Source organism: Cyprinodon tularosa, unplaced genomic scaffold (genome assembly GCF_016077235.1).
Source record: "Cyprinodon tularosa strain WSP-4 unplaced genomic scaffold, ASM1607723v1 ctg556, whole genome shotgun sequence".
Lineage (NCBI taxonomy): Eukaryota > Metazoa > Chordata > Actinopteri > Cyprinodontiformes > Cyprinodontidae > Cyprinodon > Cyprinodon tularosa.
This window is the reverse complement of record NW_024039292.1, coordinates 269,971-294,592: the sequence shown is the minus strand read 5'-3', so window position 1 is coordinate 294,592 and position 24,622 is coordinate 269,971. Positions and strand designations below refer to the sequence as shown.

Here is a 24,622-nt window from a genome sequence, read left to right as displayed (position 1 = left end):
CTTTAATCTCAGAATTCTGACTTTAATCTCTGAATTCTGACTGAATTCTGACAAAAAAAAAAAGAGTCAGAATTCTGAGAAAACTGACTTTTTTCTCAAATTTCTGAGATTAATTCTTTTTTTCTCAGAATTCTGAGTTTTTTCTCAGAATTCTGACTCTTTTTTTTGTGTGTCAGAATTCAGTCAGAATTCTGAGATTAAAGTCAGAATTCTGACTTTTTTCCAATACTAAATTGTAATAAAATTTTAAAATCAGTAAACTTTTTTTTTCAGTGGCCCTAATCGTCTTCCGTAGACGAAGAAACAGGAACCTAAACAGATCTGATGCCGCCAGAGAAATCTGAGCGAATTCCACTTTATTCTTCTGCATTAACCCATTTATCTGATTCAATGTTTTATGTTTCATTTACTTGTTCTGTATTTGGTGCAAAGAGCATAAAAAAAAAAAAAGATTCCCAAGTCTTCATAAAATCGGACCTCCTCCATCCAGGGATCTTAGAGGCTTCGTTTTACTTCCTGCCGCGGCTCTAGAAGGAAACGCCTTCTGTCTGTTTTGTTCTGAACGTCACAGAGCGGATTAACTCTCCTCATCAAACTTGTCACTAGTTTATTTACAGCACTTTAAGCAAAAGTATCCAGGCCCCTGAAGCCCCTAAAGATCTGAGATGTTTTCATTTTATTGGGATTTTCTATAAAACGAAAACCTGCATCTGTATTCAGCCTTCAATTTTAGTGAAACAGACCAACAGCTCAAAGGAAGCGATGATAGAAAGGATGAAGGAATAACTGCAGGTGAGCAGCAGGAACAAATATAAGGAGTTTAGAAGGAAGCCATTGTTGAAATAAATAAAAAAAAGAGACTTTTGTTTGCATCCTGTAGGGATTCAAACAAACATGGAAGAATGTTTTCCTGTAAGAAAAATAAAACAGCTTGAAATGAAAGTCATGGATGGAAACGATCACAAAAAAATTAAATAAAAAACACTTTAAATCTGAGGGATTTAAAATGAAAAGAAAAAAGGAGGAAATTCATTCTTTAAACAAGTTAAATGATCTAACATTTATAAATTTAAAGAACAAAATAATTCGCACTGAGATTTAAAAACACTAAAACATGAAGATGTAAGCAGAGAAACGATGGAATGATTTAGACGCATTAATGTGGTAGAGCGGCCTAGTCAAAGCCCAAACATAAATTCAGCTGAGAATCTGAGACAGAACTTTGAGCTCATGTTCTATGCTGCTTGTTTCTATGGGTAAAAAAAGTTATTAGAGACGTTTGCTGAGAACATTCAAAACTACAAAAATTTAATTAGTAATTTTGTCTTGAAATAAGGGATTTTTTCCCTTGATTTGAGCAGATAAGTAAAAAACAACAACACCCTCCTCTGCAAACGGTCTAATTATCTTAATTTAGGCGCAAAATATTCTCAGTCCAAATTATTTACCTGCTGAAATTTTAATTAAATTTTATTTAAATTTCTATTTTTTTGTGCGTCATGGTGGAAAATCCCAACAGAATAAATAAAAGTTTGTGTTTCTAACATGAGAAACCATAAAAGGCCTTCAGGGCGGCTGCATACTTCTGCAAAGTTCTGTTATCTAATTCATAACTCAATTTCAGGTATTTGATTTAGTTAAAAAAAGTGAAAGTGGTGGGGATTTATTGCAGGGGGGCATAGATGTCTCTCGTTGTGCGTTAGCATCGCAGCGCATCGAGCCTTTAGCGACTAACGGTAGTTTCCGTGGATATAAAGCGGACGGAGTCGACGTTTCCATATCTGTAACACTGATCGTCGTCCCGTAGACCACGTGACCGAGCTGTGCTTCCATCGCCGCCGGTAGGGTGACGCTTTGAGGCGTGCGTGACGGTTAAATACGTTGCCTGCTGTATACATTCTCTCCACTAGGGGGAGACAGTAGCGAGGAGTTTATCTTTTACCGAAGAGATCCTGAAGTCCACAAACACACACAAACACACACTCGTACACAACAGCTGCATAAGAGCAAAAAATACGTAACAGAAGTGCAGTCAGTTCATCCCAGGATGACCCCCCCTCCCCCCTCCCCAGCAGCGAGAAACCACCTTCAACAGGAAATGACACGGTAAAAACACAACGAAAAAAAAGGCCCTTCTCAGTCTGTTTGGATCCGTTTAACTGAAACACACAAAAAAAAAAGGCCACTCTTCGCCGTCTGAGCCGCGGCGGCGCTCCGGTCAGCAGCGGTGGATGCTCGGCTCCGTCTCCCGCTTGCGCAGCTCTTCTCTGTAGCAGTAGGAGCAGTAGTTCCCCGTCTCCGGGTGTCCGTAGTAGTTGCAGCTGGGCGTCCGACAGCGGCTGGACTGCAGGCCGCCCAGGCCGCCGGCGCTGCCCAGGGAGTAGTGTCTGACGGGGGGGAGGCCGCTCCGAGAGTCCAGGTCCCGGAAGCCGTTGGTGTAGTTGGCAGCCAGGGGCTCGGCGCCGGGGTAATCGGGTGGATCGAACTCTAAGGGGTAGGAGGGAGCCAGGCGGGAGGGGCTGAGGGAGGAGGGGCCGTGTGGCGGGAGGTACTGGGGGTGGGGGGGGGCCTGTGCCGCGGGGCAGTGGCGCGGCAGCGTGGCGTAGGAGGGGAGGCCCGGGTAGGAGGCGGCCGGAGATCCGCCGGCGAGCTGCCGCCGTAGGTCCAAGTGGCCGTGCATGTGGAGGTGCTGAGTGAGCGGCGGCGGCGCCGCGGGAGGCTGGTCGATGAAGGACGGCCGCGGGATCGGCACCACGGCGGAGTACAGGGAGGGGCTCAGAGGGGTGGGGTTGAAGGAAGGGGCGACGCTCTCCGGCGGCTCGTCTTTGGCCTCGTAGGGCCGATAGCTCAGCTCCGCGCCACCCAGCGCCTCCTTCTTCGGAGGCTGGACGTTGTTGGTCGTTCCTTTCCGCTCAGAGTCACGCCGCTGCTGCTCCTGCTCCACGTGGAAGCGGTCCTCGGCGTCGGCGAGGTACCGCTGGATCATCTCCTCCTGGTAGGGCTGCCTGTTGCTGGTGGTGAGCAGGCTGGCGAAGACGAACTTCCTCTCGCCTTGCATGGCGGCCCGCAGGATGCCCAGGCTGACCTTCACGTCGGCGCTGTACTTGTAGTGCTCGCTCTCCGTGCTGCTGCCGCCGCTGCTGCTCATGGTTCCCAGCAGGCGCTCGCTTCCCGACGAAGGGGATCCTTTCCCGGAATCCTCGGAGGCTTGGGCGGACGGCGAGCTGTCCTTGCTGCCCTTCCTCCCTCTGAACGAGCCCTTCTTCTTCTCCCCTCCTTCCTGTTTGCCGCCGGTCGCTGCGGCGTTCTTCCCCGTCATCAGGCCGCCCACGTTTTTCTTCAGCTTGCTGCCCAGGCTCTTTCCAAAACTGCCCAGCTTATTGGCCACCGTGTCCGCCCTCTTTTTGTCTTTGTCCTTCTCCTTCTTGCTTTTGTCCTTCGTTCCGGCGCCAGCCGATCCGCTGCTGGACGAACTAGAGGAGGAAGACGAGCTGTTTTTGGTCAGAGAGCTGCTGCCGTTGACGGTGGACGCGGTGGTGGTGTCTCCGTTGCCGTTGGAGCTGCTGCTCACCGACTCCTTGTCCGATTCTCCGGAGTCGGGTGGCGTGCGGGCGTCCTCTCCTGCTGAGGCCGTGGGGGATTCGGGCTGGGCCAGAGGCGCCTGCTGCAGGACACAACCAGATAAAACCAGATTCAGCTTGAGTTTAATATGTCAAAAAACAACATTAAAGATTTAAGTCCTTTCTTAACGCTGAGTATTGATAAGAAATTACATCATCACAGAGCCTGTCGGCATTTTTCTCCCTTCAGTGCAACAGGTAAACTAATCGCACCACAGTTAACATATTGCTGGGTATCTAACCCGAGTGAAGTTGCCCCCCCCCCCCCCCCCCCCACCTTCTTAGACCTAATCGGTGTCAAACGTTTGTGCCGCTATCATTTTAAAGATATAAAGAAATGTTTCTAGAGGTCAAAGTTTAACCAGCTTCTTCAAATCAGACGAAATGGGTGTCAGTTAACTCGACTCTATGGAAGAAAAACTGTCTCATTGGAAGCTGCCTTTTTTTTTTTAAACACTGAATTTTAAATGCTGAATTTTTTTAACACCGAATTTTGAACGCTGAATTTTTTAACACCGAATTTTAAAAGCTGAATTTTTTAACACGGAATTTTTTTAACACCGAATTTTAAACACGGAATTTTTTAACAGCAAATTTTAAACACGGAATTTTTTTAACACCGAATTTTAAACACGGAATTTTTTAACAGCGAATTTTAAACACTGAATTTTTTAACAGCAAATTTTAAACACTGAATTTTTTAACACTGAATTTTAAACGCTGAATTTTTTAACAGCGAATTTTAAACACAGAATTTTTTAACAGCGAATTTTAAACACTGAATTTTTTAACACTGAATTTTAAACACTGAATTTTTCAACACTGAATTTTAAACACTGAATTTTTCAACATCGAATTTTAAACACGGAATTTTTTAACAGCGAATTTTAAACACTGAATTTTGAACACCGAATTTTAAACGCTGAATTTTTTAACACCGAATTTTAAACACAGAATTTTTTAACACCGAATTTTAAACACAGAATTTTTTTAACACCGAATTTTAAACACGGAATTTTTTAACAGCAAATTTTAAACACGGAATTTTTTTAACACCGAATTTTAAACGCGGAATTTTTTAACAGCGAATTTTAAACACTGAATTTTTTTAACAGCGAATTTTAAACACTGAATTTTTTAACACAGAATTTTTTAACAGCGAATTTTAAACACTGAATCTTGAACACCGAATTTTAAACACTGAATTTTAAACTCTGAATTTTTTAACACTGAATTTTAAGCGCTGAATTTTTTAACACCGAATTTTAAACACGGAATTTTTTTTAACACCGAATTTTAAACACTGAATTTTTTCTAACACCGAATTTTAAACCCTGAATTTTTTTAACACTGAATTTTTTTAACATCGAATTTTAAACCCTGAATTTTTTTAACACTGAATTTTTTTAACATTGAATTTTAAACCCTGAATTTTTTTAACCCCGAATTTTGAACGCTGAAGTTTTTTAACACCGAATTTTAAACGCTGAATTTTTTTAACACCGAATTTGAAACCCTGGATTGTTTTAACACCGAATTTGAAACCCTGGATTTTTTTAACACCGAATTTTAAACGCTGAATTTTTTTAACATCGAATTTTAAACCCTGAATTTTTTTAACACCGAATTTTAAACCCTGAATTTTTTTAACACCGAATTTTAAACACTGAATTTTTTTTAACACCAAATTTTAAACCCTGAATTTTTTTAACACTGAATTTTTTAACAGCGAATTTTAAACACTGAATTTTTTAACAGCAAATTTTAAACACTGAATTTTTTAACACTGAATTTTAAACGCTGAATTTTTTAACAGCGAATTTTAAACACAGAATTTTTTAACAGCGAATTTTAAACACTGAATTTTAAACACTGAATTTTTCAACACTGAATTTTAAACACTGAATTTTTCAACATCGAATTTTAAACACGGAATTTTTTAACAGCGAATTTTAAACACTGAATTTTGAACACCGAATTTTAAACGCTGAATTTTTTAACACCGAATTTTAAACACAGAATTTTTTAACACCGAATTTTAAACACAGAATTTTTTTAACACCGAATTTTAAACACGGAATTTTTTAACAGCAAATTTTAAACACGGAATTTTTTTAACAGCGAATTTTAAACACTGAATTTTTTTAACAGCGAATTTTAAACACTGAATTTTTTAACACTGAATTTTAAACTGAATTTTTCAACACCGAATTTTAAACACAGAATTTTTTAACAGCGAATTTTAAACACTGAATCTTGAACACCGAATTTTAAACACTGAATTTTAAACTCTGAATTTTTTAACACTGAATTTTAAGCGCTGAATTTTTTAACACCGAATTTTAAACACGGAATTTTTTTTAACACCGAATTTTAAACACTGAATTTTTTCTAACACCGAATTTTAAACCCTGAATTTTTTTAACACTGAATTTTTTTAACATTGAATTTTAAACCCTGAATTTTTTTAACCCCGAATTTTGAACGCTGAAGTTTTTTAACACCGAATTTTAAACGCTGAATTTTTTTAACACCGAATTTGAAACCCTGGATTTTTTTAACACCGAATTTGAAACCCTGGATTTTTTTAACACCGAATTTTAAACGCTGAATTTTTTTAACATCGAATTTTAAACCCTGAATTTTTTTAACATCGAATTTTAAACCCTGAATTTTTTTAACACCGAATTTTAAACCCTGAATTTTTTTTAACACCGAATTTTAAACACTGAATTTTTTTTAACACCAAATTTTAAACCCTGAATTTTTTTAACACTGAATTTTTTAACAGCGAATTTTAAACACTGAATTTTTTAACAGCAAATTTTAAACACTGAATTTTTTAACACTGAATTTTAAACGCTGAATTTTTTAACAGCGAATTTTAAACACTGAATTTTTTAACACTGAATTTTAAACACTGAATTTTTCAACACTGAATTTTAAACACTGAATTTTTCAACATCGAATTTTAAACACGGAATTTTTTAACAGCGAATTTTAAATACTGAATTTTGAACACCGAATTTTAAACGCTGAATTTTTTAACACCGAATTTTAAACACAGAATTTTTTAACACCGAATTTTAAACAGAATTTTTTTAACACCGAATTTTAAACACGGAATCTTGAACACCGAATTTTAAACACTGAATTTTAAACTCTGAATTTTTTAACACTGAATTTTAAGCGCTGAATTTTTTAACACCGAATTTTAAACACTGAATTTTTTCTAACACCGAATTTTAAACCCTGAATTTTTTTAACACTGAATTTTTTTAACATCGAATTTTAAACCCTGAATTTTTTTAACACTGAATTTTTTTAACATTGAATTTTAAACCCTGAATTTTTTTAACCCCGAATTTTGAACGCTGAAGTTTTTTAACACCGAATTTTAAACGCTGAATTTTTTTAACACCGAATTTGAAACCCTGGATTTTTTTAACACCGAATTTGAAACCCTGGATTTTTTTAACACCGAATTTTAAACGCTGAATTTTTTTAACATCGAATTTTAAACCCTGAATTTTTTTAACACCGAATTTTAAACTCTGAATTTTTTTAACACCGAATTTTAAACACTGAATTTTTTTTAACACCAAATTTTAAACCCTGAATTTTTTTAACACTGAATTTTTTTAACATCGAATTTTAAACCCTGAATTTTTTTAACACTGAATTTTTTTAACATTGAATTTTAAACCCTGAATTTTTTGAACCCCGAATTTTGAACGCTGAAGTTTTTTAACACCGAATTTTAAACGCTGAATTTTTTAACACCGAATTTGAAACCCTGGATTTTTTTAACACCGAATTTTAAACCCTGGATTTTTTTAACACCCAATTTTAAACGCTGAATTTTTTTAACATCGAATTTTAAACCCTGAATTTTTTTAACACCGAATTTTAAACCCTGAATTTTTTTTAACACCGAATTTTAAACACTGAATTTTTTTTAACACCGAATTTTAAACACTGAATTTTTTCTAACACCAAATTTTAAACCCTGAATTTTTTTAACACTGAATTTTTTTAGACATTGAATTCCTTACACTCAATTTTTATCTGGTAAAAATTCACCAGAAAAAAATTCAGCTGCAAAAGTGTTGACCTTTTGGTGAACTCAAGCCAAAGCAATCTACACTCGATAGAGTCAAGCAGCTTCTAGCCAATGAAATTAGCTAATTTGGTCACGTGACAACGGCTGGGCTCAACTGCGCAGATCACAGCTGGTACGGCACTCCTGTCTGCCAAGGCTCTTGGTTTGATCCGGAAGAAGCGGCCGGCTGCAAACTTTTTTTCTTCTTCATTTAGGCCAGAGGCAACATTGCGGCGGCAAACAGACAGGGGTGCCAAACTAGCTGTGATCGGCTCAGCTGTTTCACCCAGTCTGATAAGAGGGAAAAACTCTAATAGCTGTCTGTCAGTAGCTAACTGACGTTTTGTAATTCTATCTGTTTAACAAAAAAGAAAATCCTCATTAAGCCGGGAACAGCGCTGAGCCCAGCCGTTTTGTCACGTGACCAAATGAGCTAATTTCATTGGCTAGAAGCTGCTCGACTCTATCGAGTGTAGATTGCTTTGGCTTGAGTTCACCAAAAGGTCAACACTTTTGCAGCTGAATTTTTTTCTGGTGATTTTTTACCAGATAAAAATTGAGTGTAAGGAATCCAATGTCTAAAAAAATTCAGTGTTTAAAATTCGGTTTTAAAAAAAGGTAGATTCCAATGAGAATCTGCGTCTCCTACGTCTCCTTCTGTGCTGGTTTGTGCAGCAATAATTGTCGTTTGTGCCGCTATCGTTTTTTTCAGGTAAAAATTGTATTATTCATATTCTTAGGTTAGCAACTGATATGTTAGCAATAATTTAAATGAAAATCAAAGTTTCAGCAGATGTTCACAGACCTTCGATGACCTCTACAAACTTATCATTAAAATGATAGCAGTATAAAACTTTTATATATTTTAACATATGCATTTTAAATATATTTATTTTAAATATTTCATAATTAAAATATATATTTTATAATTGTATATTTTTGTATAGCAAAAATTTACATTTGTACTGCTATCAACCAGCTAAAAACTGTTACCTCCAGCACTGTGTTCTGTGAAGCTGCCAGCAGGTGGCGACAGATGCAAAGAAAACAAAACCTCTGATAGAAAATAAGTGGAAAGTTCACAGCAAAGATTTGACCAGAAGTCGGATCCATCAGATCTTTGGATCATTTTATTAGTTGTTCTTTTTTTATGTATATGTGTCTGTCTTAGACTAATAGATCTATTCTATTTTTGACCCGTTTTGCAAATGTCACCCTGAAAGGAGGAGAGCAAAGCTGGTCATTACCTCACAAGGCAGCGGCAGCCAGGTAACAGTCAGGTAGGTGTGCAACATCTGGAGCTTGGCCTCCAAGGAGAGAGCCACACTGAGAAACAGAAAAGAACCGTGATAAATACGAGTTAAAAAACTTTATACAACAAACCGTCTGCAGACTCAAAGGTGGAGATTTCCGCAGCTGGCAGAGCTTCCTTAAATTAAAGGGAAAAAAACTTCATCAACATCAAATTAGCTTATAAACCTCCGTAGAAAATGAATGACTTTATAAAAAATATAAATCTAAACCGTTTCCATTCTAAAATTGTGATGAACCGGCGCTTAAATGTGTTGTTTTCTCTTTCAATTCCACTGTTTCTACATTTAATCAAATAGAATAGTAAAATACAAAGTATACATGTCAAGCAAAAAGCTTTCAGCTTTGTGACCGTTAAACCTGAGCAGATACAGACACCCGACACCAGCAGCTCAGGTAAAGGAGGCTCTTTCTGCAGCTTCATCACTCCAGGTTTTTTTCAGGCTAATCTTATTGTCGTCATCAGCGGGTGTGTGACCCGGAGTCAGCAGGCGAACCGTGCGCTAACATGACCGAGCACATTAAGAGGACAGACGCTTTTAGGTCGTATTATTACCTCGCCAGCATCACGTTGTCCATGTCGTCTTTTCCCCATTCCCAGTCCTTCCCAGGATCCACAGCAAAGTGCAGAGGCAGCATTTTGTGCTCCGAGTCGGTGAGCGGAATCACAACTGCTGGGTGGAAAAAAGAAAGATGGACTGTGAGAGGGAGAGCTACAGTTGTGCTGCTCAATCACGTTTCCTAAATTGGATCATTAATATTATGGATGTTCACAAAATCAGACTTTTAATTACCGTAAATTCCGGACTATAAGCCGCTACTTTTTTCCCGCTGTTTGAACACTGCGGCCTATAATACAGTGCGGCTAAAACATGTTTTTTTTTTTCGTGGCGCGAAAAACAGACCAATAAAATTGAAGAGTATACACAGAGGTCCAATGAAATTGTGCGACACATAATTCTCACTTTCACAGTTATTTACAGTCTTGTAAATCAGTCAGCATCACCGGCATCACCTCAGACACCGAGGAAGAGGACTTTGAGGGTTTCAGTGCGCAGGAGGAAGAAGAAAGTGATTAATGACTTTTCCTGGTCGGCTGCAATGTTCTGTGCGTTGTTCAATTAAAAGTACCGGTATATGCAGCGTTCTTTGCGCATTACCGACACATACGTATATTTAAATGTGTTAAAGGTAGTTTGAAAAAAAAAAAAAGCATTCATAATATGTACCGTATTTGTTTGTTTTATCATACGGATTAAATCAAATGTCAAAAAAAAAAAATGCTCACGTGTAATATCTTTTTTTGTAAATATCTAATACAACGTGGGAAACCTGCGGCTTGAAATCCGGTGCGGCTTATAAAAGTACAAAATAGATTTTCTTTCTAAAATTAGAGCCTGCGGCCTGTAATCAGGTGCGCTCTATAGTCCGGAATTTACGGTAACTGTAGATTAATAGCTTTTTTAGATTAACTTTTGTTTTATCTGATTATTTAATACCAAACCATTAAATACATCGAAACCATTAAAAGAATCTGTCAAACTCACCCATCAAAGTTAGGGGGGCGGTTATCTAACACCTGATGGTCACCCTGCACATTAAGGCGAAGCAAATCGATTACAGAGACTCGATTCGCTTTAACCCCGCCCCCTAACTTTGATGGGTGAGTTTGACAGATTCTTTTAATGGTTTTGATGCACTGCGACACAGGACCATGAAATAATTAAATGCACACTGAAATAATTATATATATTTTTTTTTATAAAATGAAGCCGTATTTTATTAAATTAATGACACATTTATATATTTAATTCCTTATTTATTTAATGAATTACACATTTAATTAATTGTTTATCGCTGTATTTATTTATTTAATTGTGGCACTTTATATTAGTGACGTGGTTTTAATTAATTAATGGCACATTTATTTATTTAATTCCACATTTAATTAATTATTGACACATTTAATTATTTATTTAATGCTGTATTTATTTATTTAAATTTGGCACTTTTTATCCTCCATATAATATGGGCATCTATTCAGGATGCAATACAACTCCCACAATAAATTACTAAAATAAATAAATATACACTTTCTTTCAACTCAGCATATTTTCAAAAAGATAAAGAAAAGATCTTTCTGATAGAGGGAAAAACCTCTATGATTTTACACTATCTGTACCTAATCGGAATAAAAAATGATAGATAATTGACACAATTCTTCTATTTATGGCACAATCACAACCAACCAGCCACCAGAAAACAACCTCGATTTAAAAGGATCAATGGAGGGAGAGTATCACTGCAAAAAATAGAAATCTAAATAAGTAATTTTTGCTCAAATTAAGTGCATTTCTTCTTGAATTGAGGAGGTAGGTAAGACACTTTGCCAATGGAACAAGACAATTTACATTTAAAATAAGAAAAAAACAATTGCTTTGTCTTATTTCAAGTGTATATTATCTAATTATCTTATTTTAGGAGTAAAAATAATCATTCCATTGGCAGATCATCTTATTTACCTGCTCAAATTAAGGGTAAATACACTTAATTTAAGACATTTTTTACTTATTTCTAGATGTTGTTTGCAGTACAAGGGCTGCTGCTTCCATTCATTCTGTACAAATCATTTCTAATAGACCGGCACCTATACGTTTTCATTGTTTACTGTATAAATGTAAGATTTAGAATTTGATGAATTTGCTTTTATTATAAAATAAAAAAAATTAAAAAAGAGATGTAGGGAGAGAGAAACGGGTAGAAACTGTTTCCCAGAAGACAACATGGTTGCATCTGACAAGGAAAGAAAAGATAAGCCCAGAAATTATTTATGAGGTCTCATCTTATTGTACATTTCAGTGGAGCTGTGTTCAGGGCTGAGGGTCCCTGATAGGAGTGATGAACGGGGCGGAGTCTCACCTTGATCTTTGGTCCTGTCCTTCTGCTCCATGGAGACCAGCGCTGAGAAATGTGCCTGATCGTACGCCAGGACCAGAGGGGAGCGATGGCACTTGGCAGCCGTCACTTCCAGCGGCAGGTAGATGCCTCCGAACGGGATGGGAGCAAAAGCTGCAGCACAGAAACCAGGAAGTTAAATATCGGATAAAACGCATCCTGAGTTTTCAAAATGGACATCAGGATACTTTAAAGTAAGAAAAGAAACTATGAAATCTATATTAATAAAACATTTCTTTTATTTGTTAGAACATCTAAACAATAACGAGTGAAAGTAGCCAGAAGTTCTTTTTTTTTTCAGTCTATTACTATTTCTTTCCTCCGAATATATCTTCACCAAGGATGTAAAATATACCTGCATCAACAGCTGTATCAAGTAAAGTCAGTATTTCTATAAAATATTTCTATTTGTGGATGAGAAAACAGGCATTTAAGAACAATACAAATAAATAACAGAAGAAATTAAACCTCTGGACTGTAAAATGATCTTTTATAATCAGGAAGTTACAGGAGCTTAAGACGTTTACTTAGTAGTAATATTGTGGGTTAGCAGCCACACAGAGAGAGCGGCAGTTAGCCATCAATCCAGGAGATTACCGTATTTTCACGACCATAAGGCGCACCGTACTAAAAGGCGCAGTCTCAGTTATGTGTACCATTTCTGTATTTAACACACACATAAGGCGCACCGCATTATAGGGCGCGGGTTTTATATACCTGTAAATATCCTCTACTACGTTTAAATACATCTACTGCATATTTAAAAATAGAGCGGGAGCAAAACTGAGTATGTTTGTGCTTTATTCATGTATTTATTACAAAGTATTAATCAAACCCATCAAAGTCATCATCCTCTGTTTCTGAATTAAACAGCTGCGCTAAATCAGGCATGCCAGTTTCCCCTTCTTCGCTGTCAGAGTCACTTTCCGTGCCGTGCGGCTCCTCGGAAATGATGCCGGCTTTTGCGAAAGCTCGAACAACAGCGCCAGCAGACACGTTAGCCCAAGCATCTACAATCCATCCGCAAACTGTGGCGTAACTTGCCCGGCGCTGCCTTCCACTTTTCGTGAAACCGTGGTCTCCGTCGGTCATCCGTCGCTCCCACGCCGCTCGCCAGCTTTTCATTATAATCCGCCGGACGTTGCTGCACTACTGTAGTCCCGGTCCGGATGGAAAAATGGCACCGTTTCATAAAACGAAAGCACCACGACGGACTTCCTTAAAAATGTTCCAATTTTTTTTTCTTCCGCTAGCGTTACTGCTTTTCCTCCAACTCGGGCCTCCTCGCCTTTATGTCTGCGGAAACTCAGCTGCGTCTTCTTCACCTGTTGGAGTTCGTCTTCCATCTTCCTCCACTTGCGAACCATCGACTCATTAATCTTGAATTCTCTCGCGGCTGCTCGATTTCCGTGTTCCTCTGCGTAGCTGATAGCCTTCAGTTTAAACTGTTCTTCATAGGCGTGTCTCTGCCATTTTTAGGGTTGTTAAGACAACAATGTTCTGCATAAAGCACATACCTGTTCTTTTATACATAAGCCACACCCACACTTCCCCCTTTAACGTTCTCATGGCGGTCTCAACAACGTCCGCAGTTACAACACACATAGGGCGCACCGCACTATAGGGCGTGCCGCACATTTTGAGGGAAAAAAAGACGTTTATATGCGCCTTATAGTCGTGAAAATATGGTAGTAGGAAGAAATTCTCCATAAAAAAATAAGAGAAAAGTCCTGTGACTCTGGAAACGATGAAACCCTGAGGTCAAACATCCACAAGCTGGTCCATTCTGTAGGTATGGCGATGCGCCATGATTACAGACATGTAGCGGAAAGCTGGTTTCCATCAGAACGAGGCGGCGGTGCTGGTGGTATAAAGCCCCAAAACACCAATAAACAGATGGATCATATCTCTAAACGAACCTGTTCCAACTCTTCTGAATTTATTATATGAAGTTTAATGTTTCAGGCCCCATTTAATTTTAGTTCGAGTACAAAAATGCAAAATAGATCTTCATAATTTTACACCAGACATTTTTTTTCTCCAATTCTTCTGATTTTTTTGTGCTTTAAATTAGGGATCCACGATATTGGGATTTTGGCCGATATCCGATATGCCGATATTTTAAAACTCATGTAGCCGATAACCGATATCGATACCGATGTTAAAGCTGGACAAAAATAAGTAGTCATTGAAAATAGCAGTTTTGTTATCCATTTCTGACACTTTGAAAAATAATATACTCAAATATATTTTCATATGCTGATATCAAGTTGATTTTTTAAAACGTGGTATCAATCTATTTTACTTTCAAAATCTCGTGAAATTTCATCGTTCTGTTACAAACTCTCGTGATATTTTGCAAATTCTTGTGAGATTTTGTTAGTAAAATAGATCGATACCGCGTCAATATATCAACATATAAAAATATGGCAAAATTTCGTGAATTTTCGGGGGATTTCGTAGCATAACGATGACATATAGCAATATTTCATTAGTAAAAGAGATTGATATGGTGTTTTTAAATGGCAATATATCAGCATATGAAGATATTGTGATATTTTGATGTATCAATATTTCTCCCTCGTCTTTAAAAGTTTTTAAGTCTGTAAAAAAGACGTTTTTGAGGAAGAAGAAGTATTTTTATTTTTTTTTTAGACTTTAGAAACTCAGAAGCTGATCAAATATCGGGTTAAATATCGGTAGGGTGGCCGATGTCCGATATTCAGTTTTAAGGCTGATACCGATAGGGGGCCGATTATAACGTGCATCCCTACTTTAAACCTAATCCCCAACCAGATCTGCAATCTCAGTCCAGGTGAACATCTAACCTTCTCCTCCAGAGTCCCTCAGCATGGTGTCGGCCACCACCACGATGGGCCTCCTGAGGACGTGAGCCAAGACGAAGACGTGAAACTCCTCCAAACTCTCATAAACAGGCTCCTCGGAGGACTCCGCCCTGGAGAGAACGGATACACGTGTTTATTCGGGAAATCAACCAGATGAGGGGAATCCTTCATGTTTCAGGACATAAAATAATCATAAACCAACGCCGTCTGCGGTAACCTGAGTGCCTCTATTGTCTGTTTATGCATCTCAGAGGACCCGTCAGTGACGAGGGGCTGACTTCTGAGCGCAGCTGTTTGTCCGTGGAAAACAAGCAGCGTGTGACTAAGTGTCGTGGGCAAACAGTCGATGCTTTGTTCGTGCCAGACCTTACCCGTTGGTGCCGTTGGTGCTGTAGTGGATTCTTGGCTCGCTGGAGGCCAGCTTCAACAGCTCGTTCCACTCTTTCTGCCACTCCTCCTCCGTGTAGACCAGTCCGGACTGGGGAGAAAGGAGGGGACACACACACAGGTTTGCTTTTTAGAGAGACGGTGTCAAATGTCACAGAAGCATGCACTGACGTTACTACGCCTCACCACAAGGCTGCAAACTGACAACAAGGCCTAGAGCCTCTGCCTAACGTTTGTGCTCCTCATTCAGTGGCAATAGGATTTCTCATGGAAAAGATCCACTAGTCTGTTCCTGGGGGCCCATAAAACTCTTTACATGTACAGTTAATACAACTATTCCTTATTTGTGCACATTTATTATGTTTTTCATCAAAATCATTTAATTAAAATGCCATCAGCCCCTTCAGTGTCCACCATATTGGATCAGTCCATTTGCTGCACATGTTCAGAAAGGTCCAAACAGACAGCAGCAAACCATTTGAAAACAAACGATGCAAAGAGCAGTGTTGCTAATTTAGTGCTTTAGTCGCTATATTTAGCCACTTTTCAGACCCCTCTAGCACTTTGATTTCAAAAAAGTGCCTAGCGCCAAATCTAGCTAAGTAAGTCATTTTTTATTCTTAAGTGCTTTTTTGCAGGTTACTGAGACACTTTGCAAATGGAACAAGATAATTTGCATTTAAAATAAGAAAAAAAACAACTACTGTCTCTTATTTCTAGTGCATAATATCTAATTATCTTTTTTTAAGGGTTAAAAATGGCAGATCATCTCATTTTCCTACTCAAATTAGGGGTAAATACATTTATTTTAAATTTTTTTTACTCATTTTCAGAAGGTTTGCTGCTTACTGGGCCTCATTGTGAGCAAACTGCTGCCCCCTGCTGGGGGAATAACAGCTGAATAACACTGGATTCAGATCGGACAGCATTACAACAATCAGAACGAACATTGGCTATCTGACGGAAACCAGATATCTGGTATCGATGCAGTCAGGGAGGATTTACTAGGCAGTTCCTTGGGCCCCATAAAACTATGTTTACATGTATGGTTAATACAACTATTCCTTATTTGTGCACATTATTTATGTTTTTGATAAAAATTCTTTGGCTAAAATGCCATCAGAATGCTGATAATATTAAGTGTGTATCAGCAACTTTTTTCTGCTACTGGAGACTTTGGAGACAACATCTAAAAGCAGCGAACTCTGTTCTCCAGAGCGAGTAGATTGGTAACCCCGCCTCCTGCTCTCCTCTATCTTGTCTGCTGTCATGATTCATGCAGCTATTATTTCATCCAAATGAAAAATGGAGAACAGATAAGCAGATCATGGCTTGTCTACAGTGAAAAGAAGGACTGGGTTATTTACTTTGGCCTTTTTGGAAACACAGGAAGGAGCAATCAGCTAAGTGAGCTTAGTGCTTGGAAAAAATCTTTCATTCCTTTAGAGACAGCATGAAAAGTCAGCTGAGTACAAAACATAGAGAGGAAAACAAGAAGAAAAGGGACAAGAAGAGAGGGACACAACCTAGAACAGATAATGGATGTCTATTCTATTAACATTTCTCTATCTGTATGTGTTGTCTTCTAAATTCAGAGGGCCCCCTGCCTGTCTTTGCCTAGGGCCCCAAATTTCCTAAATCCGCCCCTGTGCAGGAGCAGCCGTTAAAGGAGTAGCCAGTAGTAACCGGTTATTGGTGAGGTCTCCCCTCAGTGGCCGCCTGCTGCCGCCCTAAATAAATAACACTTTTTGTACCACAAAGCTTGCTTTCATAAGTAAAAAAAATAAAAAATACAGTCTGTAACGAAATGAATGAAATAAAACCAACTCTTAACAGCCTAATTTGTTTCCGAGTCACAGTGTAGATTATTTAAAGCTCAACAAGAGAAAAGTGGGATGAGAGGTGGAGAAAATCCTGTTAAAAAATTCGCCCACCATTTCAGAGAGAAATGGCAGCAGGTTTATAACGGTGATAATTTAAAGATTAAAAATAACTGCAGGCAGAGTTACAAAATGAGGAAGCTGTGATTTGAAAACGCAAATATATTCAAACCGGTTCAATATCAACAGCTCTGGTGATGACAGTTTAAACCCAAACATGCAAACAGGTTCCACTTAGAGCCCGGCTGTTTCTCAATTAACTAGAACGTGAGTACGCACTCGTGTCCTCGCCAAGTATGATCTTGAGACGAACACAGGAAAGTGTGGATTCTGGGGGAACGGGAGCATGCAGCATAAATGTGGGTCAACTGGAACAGAAGCGTGCTGATGACATCACCACACGCTCGGCTCGTCAGGAGCTGCATTTCACCTCCACCTTTTTTTTTTTTTTTTTTTTTATATATTATATATATATTTTTTTATAAACCCCATTAACATGAATTCAACAAACTGTAGTAAACAGATAAATGGAGGCAGAAGATGTCTTTCAGTCATCAATGCACACAGTCAGCGACACACAGGAGCTTTTTCAAGCTGGGCACCGTTTCATTCACAACACCTGTCCCATCAACCAGGAATCAGAATCATTAATACTTTAATAATCCCAGGAAGAAATACTTTAGTTACATTACTCCATTTGTAATATATACTCCATTTACATTACCCTTTAAAAACCGATCCATGCCGAGACCGGTCCAAGCTCGGATCAGTTAACCAGCCCGAGCTCGGTTCTGACGACCGTTTACACGTCACGCTATCTCGGTTCCTCTACTCCTCGCCTTCTAGTGACGATCTGCGGTATTACTGCCAGTATTGAAGGAGGAAATCAAGCAGTTGTAATCAATGTTTGCTAACTGACATAAAACACAAGAAGAAGAAGACGAAGAAGGAGGGAATCAAACAAATAAAAATGGCGGCGCCCGTCACATTCAGAAAGTTAATCTTGATTATTATTGCTGTACGTCGGTGTTATTATTTAAAATGTTGCGTGGAGAAGATTTCGATTGTTGTTTACGGTTGTTCTTCTTCTTCTGTTTTGTGTTGGTTGGCAAGCAACTTCCGGAGGGGCATTACCGCCAACTACTGGAATGGAGTGTGAATGGCGAAGTGCAGCCAGACGGAGATGACGCGTTCTGCTCATGCGCTCTTGTTATCAGAGAACCGAGCCAGGGAAAAACCGAGCCGAGCCCACCTCTGGAACTGGTCTGCAGTTAGCTCGGTTCGGTTGTGTCTAGCTCGGTTCAGTTCAGTTTGCTTTCCATTTACACACCATAAGTTATCTCAGTTACTGAGCTCGGACTGGTCTCGGCACGGTTTTTCAAGGGCAGCTTAAATGGGGTAAGAGTGACTGTGGGACCGGTTTGACATAACACAATTTCATACAATATATATATAATTAGGGGGTCCCCGCTCCATCTCACCATCAGTCTGGGGGTCCTTGGACTGGACTGGACTCCTGCTAGATAACAAGTAATTCTTACTTTTTTAATTTAGTGGGGGAATAATAATGAACACTGTCAGAAAAAACACAAATCAAATGAACATTTTACCAAATAAAACAAAGAAAGTCGCCATCAGAGCCAACGGTCCTGCAGTTAGCCCTGGCTGCTGTTAGCCTCGGAGCACCGCTGGTTGCCGCGGTCCTCTCAACATCAGAACTTTTTTTTAAATTACGCAATAAATCAGTAAATGGGCCATATAGTTAGCTTACAGTATAATGTTCTCGCCTCAAATAATTTAAAAACGTACTTTTATAGAACAGCAGCAACAGAAAAAAGAACTTTTAACTTAATACTCTGAGCTCTGTGAGCGCTAACCTGGAAGCTGCTGCTGCCGCAGTGCATGCTGGGTAAAGAGGGAGGGGGGAGCACAACATCTAGGGACTTTGTCCGTTCTCAATCTTGCTTTCTTGTGAATTGGAACAGTACTAGGGCTGAGTCTGATGATGTTTTACGAGCACATGAGAACGCACAAGTACACAAATTGAGAAACAGCCCCCACTACAGATCCTATGACAGAAAAAAAGAAAAATAAATTCTTTACGTTTAGGTTTTTTAAAGCTATTCCTTCTTCAAGGTGGTATTTTCCTCGATTGACTGATGATTATCAGTAATTCTCCTGACTCAGTAGCAGCCCCTCACTGACCCGGTAAAGCGGAGGCCATTTAACGTAGAGCGGCGAGAAACCGCCTCCTCCAGGAAGCACCTACTTTACTGCGCTACGCCTGCACAGTAAAGGACACGCCCACTTTCTCTGATCAGCGAGCCTCTATATATCCACTCTAACCTGCGACCAACTGGCAATTTTTGCTCGCCCCCTTTTGTTTTTATAAAAGGTTATTAACAATTCACAATTCACTTCCTTGTTTGTTTATACGCTTAGATTTGTATCTCGAGTTCTGAAAGGACAGTTTTTATTCCTACAGTTGAATGTAATCATATCAATCATCAAATCATAGAGATCATCTGTTTTGAAGCTAAAACTTGTTAGATATGGATGCTCCAGCTGAAGCAGCTGGTAATGAATTATGTAACTGAATAATTTGATTTTATTGCCTAAAAAGTGTTTTATGCCAGAAAGACTTTTTCAGGAGCAGATTTGTTTTGCAGAAGAGCAGAAGTCACATCTGAGGCTCGTTATCGATGCATTTTATGGAGCTTTTAGTTTTGTTCAGAGGATAACTAAAGCTCAGATGACATGAATAAAAGAAAAGTGAAGTTTTACTGTCGAAAATATGAGCTCGGGGTTCTTAACTCAGGTTGATCAATTTAAGACTTTATGATTTTTTAAATTCATTAAAACCTTGCTCATTTATCGAACTGCAGTCCATGCTAGCTTGCTGACTCCTGTTCATTACAGCCAAGCGTAACTTAAACGTTTGAAATTAGTTTGCATTGCCAGCTTAAGTCACTCCAACTGATGGAAACGGGTCTAATTTAGCCTGGCCAGCCAGACTAGTTTACACGGCATATTACTCTGGGAAGGAGCTGTCAGAGCTAAAAGCTCAAAGGCAGGAAACCAATGTGATGTAAAAACACCTTTATTTATGAAAGAAAAGCTCCAACAGCATGCAGTTATTAAAATTATAACCATATAAACAGCTCTATCCATAAATAACAAAGGGAATCATTAAAACGTTGCACTATTACAGCTGAATCTTGACTTATGGTTAAAGAGGCTGCTGCATCAAGGGCCCGCCTCCAACGGCCAGAGAGTATGAAGCTTTCCAAGTCACCCTGGCTGGTTAGGCAACGTTTAATTAGTGTATTTTTTATTTTTTAATCTATTTTACATCATAAACCCACTAACTGAATGATGGAGAATGAAATCTGATCATTCGTCTGTCCACCAAAGTAAAACATCACTACCTCCCCGTCTAGCTGAGTGGAGCTGAGGAGCAGCGAACGACGGAGAGGATATAAACTCGGTCAGGATGCCTTCCTGCTGCCACAATCAGCTAAATAGAATAATAAAAATGTCTTATAAATGTGTTTTGATAACGTTTTAAAGGAAAAGTCCGGTCATATTCAAAATTCAAACTCCTGAAAGTACTTTAAATATGAAATTATTCCATACTGTTTAATAAATCATAAATGCTTTAATTAAGAGTAATTTTCATGTGAATGTGTTTTACTGGAGGCATCCATGTTTGTCAAAGAACACTACTGCCACCTACTGGTTTGTGACGTCACGGTGCGGTATCGACTGTTGATCAAGTCCCAGTGCTGTATCTGGTGTTTGTCACAACGCGCTATTATCCAAGTCATCTTGAAAACATTCTTCTTCCAAATGTTGGCTACATAATACGTATTTTTTCAGTGGCCAGAAGTTCGATGGCAAATCCTCCCTCTTCAAGTTTGCGATCTAACGACCAACCCGTCCGTCGATGATCAGGAAACAGAAAGGTGAAATAACAATTTTTTTTCCCACTTTTACCCGATGTATTCCAGCATACAGCTACCATGCACGTGGGCATTGTCAGTTTCACTATAGCTCTGGTGAATTTCAATGGTGAAGTCCTCTGGAAATCTTCAATAATTGTTGTTGATTGCAGATGTGTCTAGTAGTTCCCATTGATTTAGCTTGTAAAGCGGGTAGAATGGCGCTAGGCTTACCGCACCGTGACGTCACTGCTGGAAGATGGCAGGAGGGAGGGGCTACTATATTTGGGCAAACATGGCCGCTCCCAGACTCAGTGATCGTGATTAAAATTATTGTTTTTATTTTTTTTACTGATTAATGCTAAATTCATTAAAATCACCGCAAACGTATTAGTTTTAGGTATAAATAATTATCCATAAAATTATCCTTGCTAACCGGACTTTTGGGTTAAACAAAGAAGCGCCATGTGAAAACGTAACTATGAAAATTCTTAAGATAATAGAGCTCACAGGTTTGATACAGCGTTAATTTTGTCAACCAGGACGATGACGGAAATATTTGGTTAACGCCCCGTTTTCCCGTGACGATGAAAAGACGATGACCCACAAAAATTGTTTCCAGAAAGTAAAAATATGACAAGAATAAAAGAGAAAAAAAAAAGAATAAAAAGACAAAATTTTAAAAAGCTGATGAAATTAACACTGGTTTGATATTAAAGGTATACTATGCAACCGGTGTGGATTTTCCAGCGAGGCTCCCCCCAGAGGGCAAAAGTAAAAGTGCACTGTCGTAAATATGCTCAGCTGGTCTTCTGGTTTCTCCGTCAAGCCAGGCGCGGTTGTTTTGAGCTTAGCAGACAGGCGAACGCAACGAATCACCATGTCTACTGCGGTAAGGGACTATTTTGTTCAAATTTTTGAGTTTGAAAATTCTCGCTGGTTCCGCCATGATAACTGCAAAAAATATCGCCACTGCGCTAGCAATGAGCACGCCTTTCACTGGGGGCGTGTAGCAGTTCTCGCCGTAAAGCAAGACCGACTCTCGCGATGCACGAGACTTCTGCGCCTGTGAGTGCGGGCCGAGGGCTCTTGCAATTGCAAGTACGGTATTTCCCCTACAGACCACCAGGGCGGCCGAGAAAACCTTTGTTCGACCTGAAATAGCTCATTTAATCATCCAAAACATTATGGAACACATTAATTAACCGAAAAATGTTGCATAGTGTGCCTTTATTATACTGGTTTATGATAACCATGTGATCAGTTAGAGTAATGTTCACATACAGTTAGATGCTCAAGGAATTTTATTTCATTGAGAAGTTTAATATTGGTTTTAGTAAAGTGAAGTTTCATGTTTTTTCTTCTTAAACGAATAGAAAAAGAATAGAATCAATATATACTCAACGGAAACACTAAGTCAGAACCAGAATCATTCAAATTAAAAACAATGCCCAACCCTACTAATGACCAATCATTAGGACTGAGTCATTCTCACATTACCAGCATTGTAGGAGGGGTACAGTTTGACCCTAAAGCCGGATTCATGCCTGCCGCGTTCGCTTCACCAAATTATGTCATTCCTGGCTTCTGCATTCCTCCAAATGGTGTTTTGACGCACAAACAAAGACCTATTGTTCGAGAGTTAACCCCAAGACCTCAACCCGTTTAAAGATGGACGGTTTCTGTTCTTAAAAGTTGCTTTTTTTTTTTTTTACTCCTTCATCAAACCAGGATGAAAACATTTCCATCCTTCTTTAAAGGCTGCAACCAGACGTCTTTAGAAGTGTTCAGATAATCAGCTGCATTTTCTAAGCAGAATTAAAATCAACTAGTATTTCTTCGCATTTGTATTTGAAGAACAAGATAAAAAGGTTTATGTTATTTAGAACCTAATTAGTTGAAAAAAACATTTAATTAATCTCCTCTCCGTGAGAAATAAAGCGTTATAAAGAGCATTCTCTATAGCCCACAGTCTATATGCTCCTTTGGGAAGGTTTGACACACAGTAAAGATAAAAAATGCTATAAAAAAAAATGAAATAAGAGCGAGGAATTCATGTTCCAAAGGTTTTACTGCTGCTTTGCTTTTAGGGGGAGAAATAAAGTAACAGCTTTCATTAGATCTGAAAAGTTAAAGTAATTTAGCTGCAGCCAGGAGGCTAATGAAGTTAGCGGAGTAGAAATGAGCAGCCGGTGGAACTGACCTCTTTGTTCTGCTGGGTCTGCTGCCACCTCCACCTGCGCTTCAGCGCTTCCCTCTCCAGGCCGTGATCCATCAGCGCGTACAGAGACTTCCGCAGCATCAGGTCGCGGTCGTGGAAGCCCCACATACCTGAACCAGACACGTACCGCATGAATTAAATGCTGATAAAAACATGGGGAATCTTTGCTTTGATCAAATTTAGAAGATAATTCTTGATGTTTTTTCTCCTACAAAGATAAGATCCCAAAAGCTAGATCAGCATTTATGCTTTAGAGGTGAGACATTAAGCCAGAGAACAGAAGCAGGTCCGCTGTGGCCTTATTAATTTCTCTAAACAAGCACTCCTCAGAGAGCCACAGAGGGTAAGCCAATGAGCACAGCAACAGTGCAATTAGTCCTTCAGTCAACAGTGGAGCTCTGCTGATGAATGCTAATGGTGAGCGAACCGGAGCGATGCTCAGCCTGAAAGGTCTCGGACTCACCCAGCGAGGCAGCGTGTAACAGGCAGTTTCCATCTCCACTGGTTGCCAGCGGCAGCAGACTCTGACAGTTTGGAACGACTTTTGTCCACCAGTTCAGCCGCCCTGCAGGCGCAAAACATAAAGTCAAATAAACCCAGAGTTCGCTAAATTAGACAATTAGCAGTTCATTTCTGTGTCGGCAAACATCTCCGTCACAAAGTAAAGAATATTTAAAAATTTAAGTATGAGTCTGAAGGCTTTGAATATTTTTAGATGCCTAATTATGATTTACTAAAACATTTTGAAAACATGATTGATTTGGTTCTGTTAGGGATAATTATCATTGATGAAGTGTGAGTTTATTACACCTTAAAGGGGTCATAGAATGCACAACCGAGTTTCCATTGTCACAAATGAATAACGATAGTTCAGTGGGTGAAATTTATGTACAGAGAATTTTTAAAACGGGCAATTTAGGGATGCACGATATTGGGATTTTGGCCGATATCCGATATTTTAAAACTCATGTAGCCGATACCGATGTTAAAGCTGGACAAAAATAAGTAGTCATTGAAAATAGCAGTTTTGTTATCCATTTCTGACACTTTGAAAAATAATATACTCAAATATATTTTCATATGCTGATATCAAATTGATTTTTAAAAAGGCGGTATCGATCTATTTAACTTTCAAAATCTCGTGAAATTTCATCGTTCTGTTACAAACTCTCGTGATATTTTGCAAATTCTTGTGAGATTTTGTTAGTAAAATAGATCGATACCGCGTCAATATATCAACATATAAAAATATGGCAACATTTCGTGAATTTTCAGGGGATTTCGTAGCATAACGATGACATATAGCAATATTTCATTAGTAAAAGAGATTGATATGGTGTTTTTAAATGGCAATATATC

At 38.9% G+C, this 24,622-nt stretch overlaps 1 protein-coding gene across 3 annotated transcripts in view; it reads right to left on the bottom strand.

Annotated features, from left to right (window-relative positions):
• Positions 1–1,654: 1,654 nt before the first annotated feature.
• Positions 1,655–24,622, bottom strand: part of otud7b (OTU deubiquitinase 7B) — a 73,017-nt gene continuing 50,049 nt past the window's right edge. For 2 of the 3 annotated variants that reach the window (XM_038305332.1, XM_038305333.1), the window contains exons 5-12: positions 23,727–23,828; positions 23,246–23,373; positions 15,206–15,312; positions 14,817–14,944; positions 11,953–12,102; positions 9,590–9,707; positions 8,970–9,048; positions 1,655–3,664 (exon numbers count right to left, since the gene is read on the bottom strand). In XM_038305332.1, coding sequence (XP_038161260.1) covers positions 2,219–3,664; positions 8,970–9,048; positions 9,590–9,707; positions 11,953–12,102; positions 14,817–14,944; positions 15,206–15,312; positions 23,246–23,373; positions 23,727–23,828 — 2,258 coding nt within the window. In that variant the 3' untranslated portion in view covers positions 1,655–2,218. The remainder of the gene's footprint in view (positions 3,665–8,969; positions 9,049–9,589; positions 9,708–11,952; positions 12,103–14,816; positions 14,945–15,205; positions 15,313–23,245; positions 23,374–23,726; positions 23,829–24,622) is intronic. The other variant, XM_038305334.1, reaches the window with a different exon arrangement.